We start from the raw sequence: 17,565 nt of genomic DNA, 5'->3' as shown, positions 1-17,565 counted from the left end.
TGGACCAAGAATATCACTGGATTGAGGCATTCTGTCTTGCCATAGCCTGGCTGTTCAAAGGAGCTCCTGACATTTGGAGTATGTGATTAAAATCCCCACAGCTTCTTTAATACTGAAATTTTAACTGAATCTATGAAGTTTTATCCTTCTGTGACATACCTCTCATTTTCTTAGACAGTTTAATATAAAATTTGTCAAAGGTTCCTGGATATATCCTTGGCTACTAACTCTTGTTAAGCAATTTCCTGTCCTATAACACAAACTTATGCCTATACTGCTAATTGTGTTGTCTTTAAATTTCAAATTCAAATGGTAATATTTGATGATTCAGGAATATTTGATGGCTATTTGAATATATGCTTTCTTTTAAAAAAAACCTTTTATTTAGTAAATATAAATTTCCAAAGTACAGTTTATGGATTACAATGGCTTTTCCCCCCCATAACTTCCCTCCCACCTGCACCCCTCCCATCTCCCGCTCCCTCTCCCATTCCATTCACATCAAGATTCATTTTCAATTATCTTTATATACAGAAGATCGATTTAGTATATATTAAGTAAAGATTTCATCATTTTGCACCCACACAGAAGATAAAGTGTAAAATACTGTTTCAGTACTAGTTATAGCATTAATTCACATACTATTGATTGAACTCTGTAATTAACACACAATTATTCTTAGGTGCTGAAATTTAACTGAAAAGTGATCCCTGTTAAATATAAGAGTGGGAATAAGAGAGGGAGGAGATGTACAATTTGGGACATGCTCAATCAAACTTGCTCCAAATGCTGGAGTTAGAAATGTGCCAGGGGATTCCAATACAATCCCATCAAGGTGGCATGTACTAATGCCATCTCACTAGTCCAAGTGATCAATTTCAGTTCACAATTGATCATACTGATAGGTCTAAGAGTCAAAGGGATCACATAAACAAGACTAGTGTCTGCGAATACTAACTGATAGCATAAAAAAGGGAGAGAATGATCCAACATGGGAAGTGGGCTACACAGCAGACTCATAGAATGGCAGATGTCCTAAATAGCACTCTGGCCTCAGAATCAGCCCTTAAGGCATTCGGATCTGGCTGAAGAGCCCATGAGAGTATTTTAGGCATGGAAAGCCAAGACACTCTGGAAAAAGAAAAAAAAAAGCCTAATTGAAAGATCTCTGTGAGTGAGATCCCAGTGGAAAGAACAGGCTATCAAAGAAGGAGGTACCTTTTTCTGAAGGGAGGAGACAACTTCCACTTTGACTATGACCTTGTCTAAATAAGATCGAAGTTGGCGAACTCAAAAGGCTTCCATAGGCTTGGCAACTCATGACTAGAGCCCAGGGAGATTACTGATGCCATAAACAAGAGTGTCAAATTGTTAAGTCAACAACAGAAGTCACTGTGTACTTATTCTCATGTAGGATTTCTGTCCTTAATGTGTTGTCCAATGTGAATATATGCTTTCAGAAATAGATTAGTTCAAGAGAAATTAAAACCTACACTATAAGGATACTTTTCTCTCCACTCTTTTCTCTACTTTTATTATTTGTGTTTCTTCTCTGATATTTATTCAGCTTTACATTAGCAATTATTTTTCAAAAAACAATGTTATGGTGCAAGTTATATGCAAAATTCAATACAATATAGTATGAGAACCCAGAAAAAACATAAAGGGATGTGATCCTCCCTGTTATTAAATAAAATAGATCCATTTACTATAACTATTGAACATTCAGAGAATGAAATATCAAACTTCAACGTAGACCATTCTTAAACTATATATTCTGTGACTTAACTCTGTGTTATCTAGAGAGCCTGGAAGACTTAGAGAACAAAAACACAGAAATTAAATGGTGATCTGGTACAGAAAATAAATGCAAAAAATAATTAAGTGAATGCTTTCACGGATGAAGTAGAATGAGTCAGTGTGACAGATGAAGGGTTTAAAAGGACAGTAAGACTCTTCCAGAAAGAAGGAATGATCTAGCGGGAAGAAAGGGCTAAGACAGAGCCGGAGGGGTGGCTGAGGCGCTGTCAGGAGGCCTCCCTGCCATGAAGGATGGAGCATACTAGAGGGATGCTGTAGTATTAGAGGGCTTTCTTCAAAAACAACAATGAAAAATTTAGCTTTGAAAGAAAGGACAGTCAGTGATGAAGCGCTTCCGATTATTTATTTGGTGAGTGGAGAGTTACTATAGATTTAAAACATGAAAATGGTGTTTAAGGTATCTGCTGTTATCCTGGTTTTGTGGGGGAAAGACTGGAGAAAGGAAGATACTAAGTTATTGCTACAACAAGGGTGTAGCTTAGGACTCCAGCTAGGTGGATATGCAGAGTGGACTTATAAACCTCTTGATGGGCATGTCAGCAGTGCCTCATAACTGTCTTAATAACACTCTAAAATACCAGGGAAAAGAAATAGAATAAAATAAGCAACAGTAACAATGTTGGGAAAGGCCACTAATTACAGTGTCTAGAGTTGAGTTGAAAAACATGATCCTATATTGTGTTCCTAAAACCAAACAGTACAAACCTAGTACTTTATATTTCCATGTTATCTGTTCTTATTTGGGATCAAGAACAATGTTGGGGCCAGTGTTGTGGAATAAAGGATTAAGCCACCACCTGCAATGCTGGCATCCCATATCGGTGCCAGCTTGAGTCCCAGCTGCTTCACTTCTGATCCAGCTCCCTATGAATGCCCCTAGGAAAGCAGTGGAAGATGACCTAAATGCTTGGGCCCTTGCCACTCATGTGGAAGACCTGGATGAAGCTTCTGGATTCACCCTGGCCCAACATTTGTTGCCTCCCAGGGTCTGCATTAGGGGGAATGCTGCTGGTGCATCAAGGACAGGAGTTTGCTTATTTGAGGGGTTGGGAGTCATCTGTTTTTTTTTTTTTATTTTTATTTTTTTTAACCTTGGAATCTGTACTTCGTCATATACTTCCAGAAGCTGTAGATATTCCACAATTTATATCCCTGTCACAGATTAGGAAGGGAAATCCACAGAGCACATCTTACCCTTCATGGAAACAGCACCAGCTGGGAAAGGTAAAGATGCTGCCTTTCCCAGTGTCTCATCAGACAGGCATTGAACTCAGGGTTTTTCCTGCCAACCTCCCTCAGCAATCTGGAAGCTCCTAGGTAGACAATGAACAGCATTAAGGTGCACCATGCCCTTTATCTGTTAGCAAACATTGGGCTTGAATGAACCTTTTTCAATCAAGCTTGAGTAAATGAGTAATAGCTTGTGACCGCTGATAAACATGTATGGAGAAGGGAAGGGAAAGACTCAAGGGAAAAAAGGAATCTGAAAATTATTACAGAAAAGCAAAGAAAACATGAAGCTGTTATAGTTAATAAAATACAATAACACAAAGCTTTTTTTTTGAAACTGGAACTAATATACAGTATGTTAAGCAGTGGTGAGTGCTATAAAAACAGAATGGAAGCCAGACAGAGAGTGTGTCATATGGGGGTCAGTGAGGTACAGTTCTAAGCAATGTGGTCAGGGAAGCTCTTACCTTCTAACCATTTATGACTATAAATCATTTATATGCCCATATACTGAAAAGTATATACACGGTTCTTAGATTAGAGCTTCTTCCACATGCTCCATCTTGTCATGCAGGCAGTTGGCCACCCACCTCTGCAGATTTATTTTCTCTAAATAAATTCGGCCTGGCTCTAAAAAAGAAAAGAAAAGAAAAGAAAAGAAAAGAAAAGAAAAGAAAAGAAAAGAAAAGAAAAGAAAAGAAAAGCATATATACAGTTCTTAGATTAGAAAGCAAATCTTACTATTATTACTTACCATATGGAAAAGAACACAAATTTCATCACATGAAAATATAACTAAACAGACACAAAGGACTATAGAAGAAGAGTCAAAAATCAGTGAAGCCAGCAGAAACAAAAAAAACTGAAAAAAATGAGAATTAAACTAAATATAATCACATTAAATGAAATAAGTATTATATCTCTGGGAATAAAATTATGCTCAACATATCTCATAGTGAAATCATTTTGCTTTTGGTTGGGGTCAGTGGTGTGGTGCAGTGGGTAAAGCTGCTGCCTGCAACACTGGCATCCCATATGAACACTGGTGCAAGTCCCAGCTGTTCCACTTCTGATCAAGCTCCCTGCTAATGTGCCTAGGAAAGCAGTGGACAATGGCCCCCATGCTTGGGTTCTTGCCCCTATGTAGGAGACCTGGATAGAATTCCTGGCTACTTATTTTGGCCTGGTCAGCGGTTACTATCGAGGCCATTTAGGGAAGTGAACCACCAGATGGAAGATCTTTCTTTCTCTGTCATTTAGCCTTTCAAATAAATAAATCCTTTTTAAAAATCAGTTTGCTCCTGAGAGCCCAGCATGAACCCTGTGTTGAATACTCAGACTTGTTAGTTTTCATTCTTTTTCTGCTTAGCTTTGAATTCCCTCAGTGGAGTGCTCCTTCTTCTCTCCTGCTTTAGGTATGTGTTTATGTCCTTCACCCTTCCCAGTGGTGCACATTTTACAGTAATGTCAAGCTTCAAGAGTATGGACTTTTTCTTTTTTACATCTCCAATGTTATCACAATCCCCAAACAGTAAAAACTTGCTAACTTAAAATTGATCCCCCTCTTTAAACAAAAAATGTTTGCTGACTTCAACTGAATTCTTCCAGTGGATGACAGCTTCTGAGAGGTAGGGCCAGATGCCTGAGCCAGGGACTAAGGAAACCTGACCAGCCTAGCTGTATATAAATTGGGACACAGCAATCAGTTTTCATTTTGTGTGCTAATGATTGTCTCTGCATAGTATAAGAATCCTAGATACTAATGACTGATTCTATCAATAAATCCAAAATGCATTTTAGGTGGAACTTCATACCAGCTTAGAGAAAAAGCTGCCACTCTGGTTCCTACGCAAAGTGGATCAGGAATCCACCATTGTATATCCCAACAGACCCAGATATCAGGGGACATTATCAGTAAGTACAACTCACAAATAAAAACATAAAATGTTGTATTGCTTGACAGTCATTTGTTGGGTTGTATATTCCTCAGTTTGCCCTTTTATAGACTTTCAGTCTACTCTTCCAGTGGGAAATAGTTGTGCTTAAAAAATAGTAAAAGGCCATTACTGTGGCACTGTGGGTTAAGCTACTGCCTGCAGAGCCAGAATCCCATATGGGCACCGATTTTATTCCCGGTACACTTCCTATCAAGTTCCCTGCTAATGGCCTGGGAAAGCAGGGGAGGATGGTCCAACTGCTTGTGCCCTTGCACAAACCTGGAAGACCCAAATGAAGCTCCTGGCTCTTGGCTTTGGCCTAGCCCAGCCTTGACTGTTGCGGTTATCTGGGGAGTGAACCAGAGGATGGAAGATTTCTCTGTCTCTCTTCCTCTCCCTCTCCCTATCTCTGTGTATCTCTGTCTTTCAAATAAAAAAAGTGTTTAAAAGTACTACATATATTTGTGTGTGTGTATGTACATACAAGTATGTGTATCTAAGTGCATATATAGAACAGATAATGAAGGGCAAATATGCATATGAATGATTACTATATTCCCACTATTAAAAATATACAAAGTGACCAAAGACACAGCAAGCCATTGTGTTATAATGGAAAAGAGATCATACTAAGAGTCAGAGTTCTAAATATTAAACTTAATCATGCATGGGCTCCCACTCCCCATCTCTGACTGTTCTTCATGAGTTCTTAGCAGATCTGTTTTCCCTTGTGTACTCATAAAATGATAAATTTGACCTAATTATCAGTCTGAGCTTTATTCTAACTCCTCAATATCTTCCAGTTCCAGTTCACTCATATCCACAGTTGCAATTATTTACCTAAGCATAGAACGCTCAACAGTTGAATTCTCTAGCTTAGTGCTCACTGTTAAGTTCCAGGCTCCTGTCTATATGCAGGTACCTACTTGACATCTTCATTAGCTTGTCTCAAATTGCTTTAAATTTAGTATGTTCAAAACTGAACTTTACTCCTCCCATGTTTGTCTCCTTCCTTGCATCCCCCACAAGAAGAGAGTGAAAAATCCTCATCTTTCTTTGAACTTCCTCACTGCAATTCATGTCAACACCATTCATTTGCCTCTACAAGCCAGGCACGCAGGAGCCATCCTTGACATCCCTCCTCCCTGCTCCCATCCAATCCCTGTATTTGGTCCATTTGATTTCCTGGGTGCCTTTGCAAGTCATGATCTCTGGCCCTCACTACTAGAATTATCTCCTCCATCATTTCACATCTGCTCTTGGGTCTCCCCCAGTCCATTTAAAGCAAGTCCAATTAAAGCAAGATTTTATAAAAGTAACACTTCAGACATTTCCCCATGTGAAATTTGTTGATTGGTTCACTTGTGTTCTATAGTGATACAGAGCATATTTAGAGAAGTATCCTTGTATGGAATACCTCCTAGCATGGACGTTTTTCATGAGAATTTATAAAACATTCAGTTTAAGCCCTTCCCTAAACAATTCCCTACCCCTTTTTCTGCTTATGTATTGTTTGTACATTAAAAAATTATTTTATAAAATGTGTGACTTCATTTTATGGTTTTCACATGTCTATTTCCCATAGCAGACTGTGAGTTTCTTAAGAGCTATGGCTGGTGAATATTTGTGCTAGAGAATCTGTCTCAATGGCTGAATTCTGGCACATGCTCAAGAAATGGTTCCTGATTGAATTCCATTTAACTATTATGTTTTATCCCACAGCGTGTACTTCAATATATTTTTTACATCAATGAAACCAGACAAGAAGTGCCAAATACTGATACATGTTTAGAAATGGAAATACTGAAGCAGAAATACCGGTATATAGTTTTCCTTCTATCTATGTTTAAGAAATTTAAAATTGTTAAGTAATGATGCATGGTATAAGATTATACTCACAGTGTATATAGGTGTTTATTTTTTCATATATTAAGTCATGCTATATTGACAGATGTTGCTAGCATATTGATAATCATAAGATATATTTTAGACTTAACTATATCATTATTTAGTCTTTCCTAAGACTAAATAAATGAACATGAAAATGCTAATATGTTTCCTTTTGGGGTCATTATCATCAACTGTATTCTTCATGAACTGTCTGAATTCATAATACAAAACTCTGAAAGATTTTAAGATTCCTGGAAAAGCCATGCAGTGGACAGTGGTTAAACATGAGGACATTAAGTTACTTTACCTGAGTTTAAACTTCTTTTCAGCTCTTTACTAACCTTGTGACCCTGGAAAACTTGATTAACTTTTCTGTGCAATGGTTTCTTATCTGCACACTGGGAGCAAAAATAGACTGGTGGCTGGCGCCGCGGCTCACTAGGCTAATCCTCCACCTTGCAGCGCCAGCACACCGGGTTCTAGTCCCGGTCGGGGCGCCGGATTCTGTCCCGGTTGCCCATCTTCCAGGCCAGCTCTCTGCTATGGCCCAGGAGTGCAGTGGAGGATGGCCCAAGTGTTTGGGCCCTGCACCTGCATGGGAGACCAGGAGAAACACCTGGCTCCTGGCTTCGGATCAGCGCGGTGCGCAGGCCCCGCAGTGCGCCGGCCACGGCGGCCATTGGAGGGTGAACCAACGGCAAAGGAAGACCTTTCTCTCTGTCTCTCTCCCTCACTGTCCACTCTGCCTGTCAAAAAAAAAAATAGACTGGTAATAAATAAACAGTATAACTTGAGAAAATTACTTAAACTTCAAAAATATGTATTCCTTGGAAGGATTGAGGCTATAACCTGAATACAATTAATCTAATGCAGAAAACTTCTAGTATCTACAACTTCTGACACCCAGAAGAGCTAGAAGAAGAATTGAAAAATAAATCCCTAAAATGTGTCTATCTTTTTAGGCTGAAGGATCTCACTTCTCTCTTGGAAAAACAGCATGACCTGATTAAACTCATCATCCAGAAGATGGAGATCATCTCTGAGACAGAGGATGAAGATAACCATTGTTCTTTTCAAGACAAGTTTAAAAGAGAGCAACTGGAACAAATGAATAGTAAATGGAATTCTGTGTTGAGAGCAGTAAAGACCAAAATGCACAACACTTAGTGTTAGTTACCCAGACTTTCAATAGAACTTATAGGGGCATGGCTAACTAGATCTAATTTCCAATTTGGAAAGAGTGAAGTAGCAGCAGCAACCTAGTTGATGTTACTACATGGGAAATCATTGTTCCTGCAGTCTATGTAAATAGAAATTCTCTCTCTCTCTCTCTAAGGTAGATAAATTGATTGATTTATTTCCAATACATGGTGGTTTGCAGAACATATATATATAGATATATTTTTCTGCCAACCACCATGTATTAGAAAATTTTTGCTGCTATATTCCAGTTGGATTTTACATAAATAAAAGGCAATTTCATTACATGAATGCATAAAAATCTAATTTTCAAGAACACATATGCTTAATGATAAGGAGTAATATATGTAACTATTAAGATTGAATGAAGACAATTGACAATCCTGATTCTTGCTTAATAATTATATATGATGCCTTAGTCTCAAATATTTAATGCCTTATAGAGTAGTCTCAAGTCTTAGATTGAGAGCTCCCCGGTGGAAAGTCTTGTGTATTGGAACAACCTATGGATGACACACTATGTACTTTGGTCCCACTAATAAACAGCAACATACCATCCCTATCTGGCCCCAGCACACTTGATATAATGTTAAGTCATGAGTTGAAGTCCAACTAATAAACTTTATAGAATGCATGAATTTTATCCTAGAAAATATGTTATTTCTGTCTGTTTTTGCCAATGGTCATAACAAATATAAATTTTATATGTTCATTGCTCAGTGCTCGTTGTATAAGCCTTTTGTTGCATTTAGTTTTTTGAGATTTGCAAAAATGCCTCCATCATATACACCCTTTTTTCTTTTGATGTCTGGTGCAAAGTATGAATTAAATACATACTTCATCATTAATCTTATCAAGGTCCTTCTCTTGTTTTATTTTATTTCTTCCTTCAACCTGATTCTCACTTTGCACAGGAGAATTTCTGTAATGAATGTGTCTTTGGCTCTGTGGGTGCCCCTGTGTTGTATGTGAACAGTGTTGCTTGGAATGCTTGTAGCTACACAGATGTTATTTTATGGCTCCTTTCTGTTTCTTACTCCTTCCTACCGAACACTGGGGCTACAAGATACAACTGTGTTGCCATATGTCCACTTAATTTTTTTTTTTATTTATTTGAAAGGCAGTTGCAGAGAGAGAAAGATCTTCCATTCCTTCGCTTACTTCCCACATGGCCACAACAGCCAGGCTGGGTCAGGCTGAAACAAGAAACCTGGAACTCCTTCTTGGTCTCTTCTCCCTTGCAGAGGCTAACGTATTTGAACCATCTTCCGCTGCTTTCACTGGCACATTAGCAGGAAGATGGATCAGATGTAGAGTATCTGGTACTCAAACTGATGTTCCAATATGGGATGCTGGCCTTAAAGCCAACATCTTAATCCCTGTGTCACAACACCAGCCCCTGTATGTCCATACCGCACAGGGCCTCCAATAGCTGAGTTCATTGTGTGCACCTACCACATTGGACTTAGGTATTTTAGAGAGGAATTCTTCTTGCTATCTATGCCTCTGTCTTCCTGCTATCTCTCACATTCTCAAACATATTCACTCTCATAAAACTAGCAGAATGCTGAGTGACAGTATGTCATATTATGAAACCAAACATGTTACAATCCTGCTACAACAGAACACATGGCCTAGAAGCAATGTTGTCTGTGCCTTCATTATTAATATGGAGAAGATCTTTGTTCTTTGTTTTCCTTAAAACAGAAAGGCTGGAAATTCCCAGAAGAGCAACATTACCCAAGCATCTTTTGAGAATACAAACTAATGGTCATTTCAGTCTTTATACCTTTCACACTTAGTGTAGTCTTAAGCAATGTAGATCTCCAGTGAGCACTATGAGTTTCAAGAATGTGGGGCATAGTGTACCATGCTAATTGTGGGGAGTATTGAGATAAACAGGTTGTCTTACCTGTACTCAGGAAAAGTACAATTCGATGGGTTGTCATTCACTGTCTGAAGTTTTTTTCCTCCCTCTACCCTGAACACTGCCATCTCCTACTTCTCCACTTTTTTCCTTTCTGTTACTTTTGCCTTGCATGCCCTTGACCCTTTTCCCTCACACAGTCCCCTTTGCAATCTCACCCTCATCCTGACTTCATCACGTAGGTAGCTGATAAATTGACATAATCTCTTCTACTCCTCCCAAAATGCATTTCCATTCTTCTCCAAATTAAATATTATAAATCTAAATTTGGTGGGGGGGAGGGGCAGTCCACTCCTCCCAATTTCCTACTTTCTATCAATGACACCTTGTTCTCTCCAGCTCCTAAAGTTGAAACTAACATACCCTGTTAAGTTAATCTTCCTAAAATAAAACTGTGAGTCCTCATATCCATGCTTAAAGGTTTTAAAGCTTTCCCTTTTATTTATATGAAATCTAATTTTCTGGCTCTTTAATCTAACTTATCCTTAATATTCTTCTTGAAGGGTGCCAAGACTGCACATTAAGGAAAGGAGAGTTTCTTCAAAATATGGTACTGGGAAAACTAGATATCCACATGCAAAAGACTGAAGTTGGACCTTACCTTATATAAAAAAATTAACTCAAATGGATTTTTAAAGACTTTAACATAATACATAAAGGTGTAAATATCCTAGAAGAAAAAAACAGGGGTAAAGTTTTATGGCATTGGGTTTGGTATTCTGCATTTCATTCAAATCAGATCATTTTTCATCAAAACATTTTATAATTTTCCAAACCTTACCTCTAACTATACTCTCTTGCACCCTGAATGTTTTCTCTCTCTTTTTTGTTTTATTGTTTCTTTAAATTTGTATTTGCTTATTTATTTTATTTGAAAGGTAGTGAGACAGAGATAGAGAAAGAGAGATATTTTCCATCTGCTGGTTCACTCTTCAAATGCCCACAGTAGTTGGGGTTGGGCCAGATAAAAGCAAGGAGCTGGGAATCCAATCTGAATTTCCACATTGGTGGCAGAATTCCATGTACTAGAGCTGGCTCACAGCTGCACATGAGCAAGAAGCTGGAACTGGGAGTGAAACTCAGATTCAAATCCTGGGAATCCTATATGAGATGTGGGCATCTGAAGTGGTCTCTTAACCTCTTTACCAAATGCTCACCCCTACAACATTTTTTTAAAAAATTATTTTTTAATTCATAAATTCTATTTTTACTTATTTATGGGTTACAGTAGTAATTCAATGCATGTATACTGTGTATAATCATCAAATCAGAATAATTAGCATTTCTATCTCCTCAAATAGTATAATTTCTGTGTTGGAAAACTGAGATCTTTTTCCTCTGGTTGTTTTGAAATACATCATAAATTATTACAGATGATAGTTCTGCTCTTGTGCTATAAAACATTAGAACTACTTCCTCTAACTTTGTTGGAATGGCCATTAATGACCCCATTACTATTCTCTCTCCATCCCTTCACCTCCAAGTCTCTAGTGACTTCTGATCTACTCTGTTTCTGTATGATCAACTTTTTCAGCTTCCACTAATTAGTGAGAACAAGTGGTGATATTTGTCTTTCTGTGCCTGCTTTTTTAAAATCTAATATAATGTCCTCCAATTCCATTCATGTTGCTGCAAATGACAGGATTTCATCACTTTTTTACAGATGAAAAATAGTTCACCTCATGTATATAAAAATTATAAAACACTGGTAAAAGAAATAATGGAGGACACCCACAAAAGGAAATACATCTCATGCTTATTCCTAAAATATCTATATAACTCAAACCAATCTACAGATTCAATGCAACCCCCTCAAAATATCAATGACATTCTTCTCTTAAAGCTCAGCTTAGTTGGCATCTCCACTTTGAAGTCTTCTCTAATGCTCTAATTCTCTTTGCCTCTTCTGAACTGGCACACATAGTTGTATGTATCATCTGGTACTTCTGCCTGTTGTGGTCATTGTGACTTACCACCTCCTTCCCCTCGGAGGGTCATGTTCACGGTTATCATCAGTCCCAAGTGATACAAAGAATTACAGCCTGTCTCCTTTCTTTGTCCTGTTTAGTTCTTGGCATATTGTGATACAACAATAGATGCTCAATGAATAGCCATACATAAATCAAACAGCAAAATTCAGTGAAAATAGTAAGCATGACAGGCTTTAATGAGACTGCAAGAAAACTGGTACAATTTGCTATAGAGAAGTAATTTTGTGTCTTCATTTTGTGTCCTATAGAAGTTGAATGATCTTACTCTCAGTGACGGAAGTGTCACTACAACACCACTCTGTATTTTCTTCCACTGCTTCAATCTGGGTGGTAGTTGTTTTTTATGATTTTAACTATGATTACTATGGACAACAGATTTTGTGCTTTGCAATAAAACAACTTTTCCCTTAATACTGACTCTAATTCCTATTGGTTAAATGATTCTGATGTTTCTTCATCCCTAGAATGGTGATTACACATTCATACCTTCAGGTGTTAGACAATATCATGCACACTCAATACCCAACTCAATAAATGCTTTGAAATAAGAAAGAAAACTGATTTGCTTAATATAAAAGAGATTATAAAGAACTGAAATTTTTATATGCTACCAATTACTTACATAATTTTCTTGGAAGTTAATTGTCAACCTGATAGAAGCTTAAGCCCCCAAATACTTCTGGATCTCACTAGCCAAATACTGAAATGTATATAGTACAATACAAATACTCATATTTAGAGAAAATCCTGATTAAAATTTTTGTCAGTAATTTTCAAAGCTTTATCATTTTTGAAACAATTTTTAAAATGTATTTATGAAAGAGAGACAGCTGGCTGGCTCAATAGGCTAATTCTCTGCCTGCGGCGCCTGCACCCCGGGTTCTAGTCCCGGTCGGGCGCCAGATTCTGTCCCGGTTGCTCCTCTTCCAGGCCAGCTCTCTGCTGTGGCCCGGGTGTGCAGTGGAGGATGGCCCAAGTGCTTGGGCCCTGCACCTGCATGGGAAACCAGGAGAAGCACCTGGCTCCTGCCATCGGATCAGCGCAGTGCGCTGGCCGCAGTGCTCTGGCTGCAGTGGCCATTGGGGGGTGAACCAACGGAAAAAGGAAGACCTTTCTCTCTGTCTCTCTCTCTCACTGTGCACTCTGCCTGTCAAAAAAACAAAACAAAACAAAACAAAACAAAACAACACACATTAACAGGTTCTATGTCCAGAAATTGGGACCTGAGCCAGGGTTTGAACATAGGCACTGCAATATGCAATGTGAGTGTCCTAATTGATGTCCTAACAATTAGACCAAATGACTGCTTTGATTTTTGCCTCAGACTCAAATAATTACACATTGATGGAGCATTATGTCTCTCTTAGAATAAATCATCATTGTTGACTATTTGTAACCATTTTTGATATTTTGACATGGGAAGATTAAATAATAGTGATAATAACATGAGAAAGACTAAGAAAGCTTACTATGTATCAGGCACTGCTCCAAACCCTTAACTCATTTGGTTCAAAACCTGTATGTGGCAGGTGCTTTGATTATTCTCATTATATTTGTTTATTTTTATTGTTTAGTTATTATTCTCATTCTTGTTTTAGGAAAGAAACCCTGAAACTTCCAGGTTGAGCACCTTGTTTAGAACCACACTGCTTAAATGTGAACTAAGGCAGTCTGCTTCTGGGTCTTGTGCTCTTTTCTCAAATTGTGATGTTCCTCAAATAAAAATCAGATATAATGAAAGTAAGGGTTCAGGCTGCCTGAATCATAGAGAGTCTAACCAGTTTCCAGGTGTGTGACCTTAAACAAGATACTTAAAACTGTTAAATGGGAACAATAAGAGTACATACCTCATAAAGTTTTGTGAAAGATTAAATGAGTTAGTATGGGTAAAATATTTAGAACAGTGACTCTGCACTAAGCACTCAATAAAAACTAGTCTATAGGGAAGATTATATTGTTTGGAAAGATCTGGAAGAATAATCACAGGGCCACCGCTGTGCTGTAGTTGGTGAGGCTGCCACCTGTAGTGCTAGCATCTCATATGGACGCCAGTTCAAATCTCCACTGCTCCACTTCCAATACAGCTCTCTGCTATGGCCTGGGAAAGCAGTGGAAGATGGCCCAAGTCCCTGAGTCCCTGCACCCATGCAGGAGATCCGGAAGAAGCTCCTGGCTCCTGGCTTTGGATTGGTGCAGCTCCAGCCATTGCAACCTTCTGGGGAGTGAACCAGTGGATGGAAGACTTTCTCTTTCTCTCTCTCCCTCTCTGCCTTTGCCTCTCTGAAACTGCCTTTCAGATAAATAAATGAATCTTAAAAAAAGAATAATCATTGTTCAAAGGATTCTTTTTCCTTTTTTATTCAGATTAAGAAAAATAAGAACCAAAGATTATCTTAAAAATTCAGCTACTGTACATATTACAGAATTTCTTTACAATTTGTTTCCAAACTTCTCAAACATAAATTCATTCATGCATTTGTTATGACCTCAATCTACCAGACCATGAATGATATTGTGTAAGCTGGAAAAATTCAAACAAGCAAACTGTTTCTTTAAATTCAACTGAAACAGACACTGTACCCCTAAATATCATTTTATTATTCAGATATCTGATCTCAAGCAATGATGATTTGAACAAATATGGTGAAAATAAAATATACACTTTGAGAACTAGATGTAAATATTAGTACATATAAGTGATGCTCAGAGTCTTTTTGATCTGTTAAATGTATTTAGGTCATAGATTTATTTTAAATGCTGATTTTTAAAGGTTATGAAGCTTAAAAGACAGCTTGAAAATTAGCTGGATGCTTCCAAAACAATTAGTCATTGGCCATGGTAGGAAGCAACCTTTTTTTTAACCTATCAAGTTACATCTAAGAAACCTTTAACTTTAAACATCATGTAGCCAGAATAAACAGCCAATGCTAGCTAGGGTTTGGGAGCTGAAGTTGGTAACCTTGGAACTCTGATGACCCAGGGTCTGTACCCAGGTACAGCTGCAATATCCAGGGTGCCATAAAAGGGAAATTGCAAGAACTAGGAACTGAAAAACTTCCTGATGACATTATGGAACTTATGTCTAACAAGGATTAATTTGAGACTCCAGGGATTATTCCAATTCAGCCCACGGTGTGGCTTCTTGGTGGATTAAACTTCATTTACTGAATATTTTAGTCTGAAGTCTTCCTAACATCAACATCGTTGAGATGGATGTGCCTTAAAGTAAGAGCTGTGCCCATGGAGGACATGAGAGAAGACAGGAAGCTGCAGCCTACCCCTTGAATTTCCCATGCCACATTCTCAACAACAATAACAACAACAACAAAATAGAATCCTGGCATTTTTACAGGTTCACAAAAGACAAAACGTGACTTCTGAGCCCAAGATGCAACCCAACTAAGTTCAACAATGAAATTTCTGAGGGAAGCAGCACCCTCTAAGAGTGTGATTGATATTGAGTCAGAAGCAGAGACCTCCACTTTGTGCAAAAGGATCCCTTACCTCAGACAAACCTGTAGGAAGTCATATATTCAGCTCCTCTTTCTTTTGAGATTTACTGGACACCTGCAAAATCAAAGTCAGATAATGGCACTCATTTAAAGAAGTTTCAACTGCAACAGAACAATATTAAAGCTGCCAATATACAGTTATACAGAATAATCAGCTAAATAAAATGGATTCCTGGGCCTGCCTTAGGTTTAGCAATGAAGACCCCAGTTAAGATGCCTGCATCCTACATAGGAGTGTCTGGGTTTAATTTCTGAGTCTAGGCTCCTGACTTCTGCTTCCTGTTAATGCGGACCCTGACAGGCAGTGGAGATGGCTCAAGTACTTGGGTCCCTGACATTCACGTAGCAGAGCTGGATTGCGTTCTTAGTCCCTAACTTGTCTGGTCCCACCCCAGCCATTTGAAGACATATGGTGGGTGCATTGGCAGATAGGAGCTCACTTTCTTTCTTTCCCTTTTACAAATAAATACTTTTTTTGAAAAAAAAAATACACTTTTATGTGAATTATCAGTACTTAACAGCTTGAAGGAGACATAACCTTCCTCTAGAGCCAAATCTGAAAACAACAACAAAAAAGTATTGAGGAAGAAACCTCTCAGAAGAGAAAGTTATCAGTGGTAACGTCAGTTGTTTTTAAAAACTGATGGAGAAAGAAGGGGAAGAGGAAAGGAATTGCAGGTCATGCACAAAGGAGTCTCAGAACTATGCCAGTACCAGCCAACCTGAAAGAAATACTTCAATTGTACATTCTAAGCAAGTTTTCATTGCAAAAATCTCATTTTGAGGAAATATCAAAGTTCAAGAGTCTATTAGAGTGGCAACCAAATCTTCTACAGAAATAACTGTTCTTCAAACTCAAATTCCACATCAAGAACTGATAGGGATCCAAAAGACTCCATTAATAGATTACTGGAACCCATAAAGGAGTTAGGTAAAATGGCATGATATAAAGTCAATAGCCTTTGTACGCACAGAAATGCTACATCTGAAGAAAAACTTTTAAGATCAATCCTATTCAAAATAGCTGCAAAAAATTAAATACCTTGAGATAAATTTAACCAAGGATATCAAAGATCTCTACAATGAGAATTATAAAACATTAAACAAAGAAATAGAAGACACAAAAAAGGGAAAATCTTCCATCTTCATGGATTGGAATAATCAATACAAAAATGTCTGAAATCAATTTACAGTTTCAATATGATACCAATCAAAATACTCAAGACATTCTTCTCAGATCTAGAAAAAAAACAATGCTGAAATTCATATGGAAACACAAGAGAACCCAAAGAGCTAAAGCAACCTTATACAATAAAAACAAAGCCAGAGGCATCACAATACCAGATTTCAAGACATACTACAGGGCAGTTATAATCAAATCAGTCTGGTACTGGCACACAAACAGATGGATAGACCAATGGGACAGAATAGAAACTCCAGAAATCAATCCATGTATCTACAACTAACTAATCTCTGACTAAGGAACTAAAATCAATCCCTGGAACAAGGACAGTCTCTTCAACAATGTTGCTGGGAAACTGGGTCTCCACATACAGACGTATGAAGCAAGACCCCTATCATATACCTTACACAAAAATCCACTCAAAGTGCATCAAAGACCTAAATCTATGATGTGATGACAACAAATTATTAGACAACATCAGGGAAACTGCAAGATTTTGGCATAGGCAAAGAATTCTCGAAAAAGACCCCAGAGGAACAGGCAATCAAAGCCAAAATTGACAAAGAGGATTATATCAAAGTGAGAAGCTTCTGCAGTGCAAAAGAAGCGTTCAGCAAAGTGAAGAGGCAATCAACAGAATGGAGAAATCATTTGCAAACTATGGTACTGATAAAGGATTAATATGCAGGATATGTAAAGAGCTCAAGAAACTCACCAACAACAAAACAAACAACCCAGTTAAGAAATGGGCAAAAGACTTAAGTCATTTTTCAAAAGAGGAAATCCAAAAGAAGTTATGAGATATGTACTCTATAGAATACTACACAGCAGTTAAAAAAAATGAAATCTGGTCATTTGCAACAAAATGGAGGAA

The 17,565-nt window shown here is 37.9% G+C and overlaps 1 protein-coding gene and 1 long non-coding RNA gene across 2 annotated transcripts in view; one reads left to right on the top strand and one right to left on the bottom strand.

The window, feature by feature from the left end:
- TRPA1 (transient receptor potential cation channel subfamily A member 1) overlaps positions 1–8,902 on the top strand; it is a 69,643-nt gene extending 60,741 nt beyond the window's left edge. The window contains exons 25-27 of the mRNA XM_008255655.4: positions 4,852–4,965; positions 6,711–6,808; positions 7,841–8,902. Coding sequence (XP_008253877.3) covers positions 4,852–4,965; positions 6,711–6,808; positions 7,841–8,045 — 417 coding nt within the window. The 3' untranslated portion in view covers positions 8,046–8,902. The remainder of the gene's footprint in view (positions 1–4,851; positions 4,966–6,710; positions 6,809–7,840) is intronic.
- Positions 1–17,565, bottom strand: part of LOC138849922 (uncharacterized) — a 292,574-nt gene that overhangs the window by 36,755 nt on the left and 238,254 nt on the right. The window contains exon 3 of the long non-coding RNA XR_011389134.1: positions 15,501–15,563. This is a non-coding gene — a long non-coding RNA (uncharacterized lncRNA). The remainder of the gene's footprint in view (positions 1–15,500; positions 15,564–17,565) is intronic.

Source organism: Oryctolagus cuniculus, chromosome 6 (assembly GCF_964237555.1).
Source record: "Oryctolagus cuniculus chromosome 6, mOryCun1.1, whole genome shotgun sequence".
In the NCBI taxonomy this organism is placed as follows: domain Eukaryota; kingdom Metazoa; phylum Chordata; class Mammalia; order Lagomorpha; family Leporidae; genus Oryctolagus; species Oryctolagus cuniculus.
Note: the sequence above shows the minus strand (reverse complement) of the source record. Positions and strands in the feature narration are given on the sequence as shown.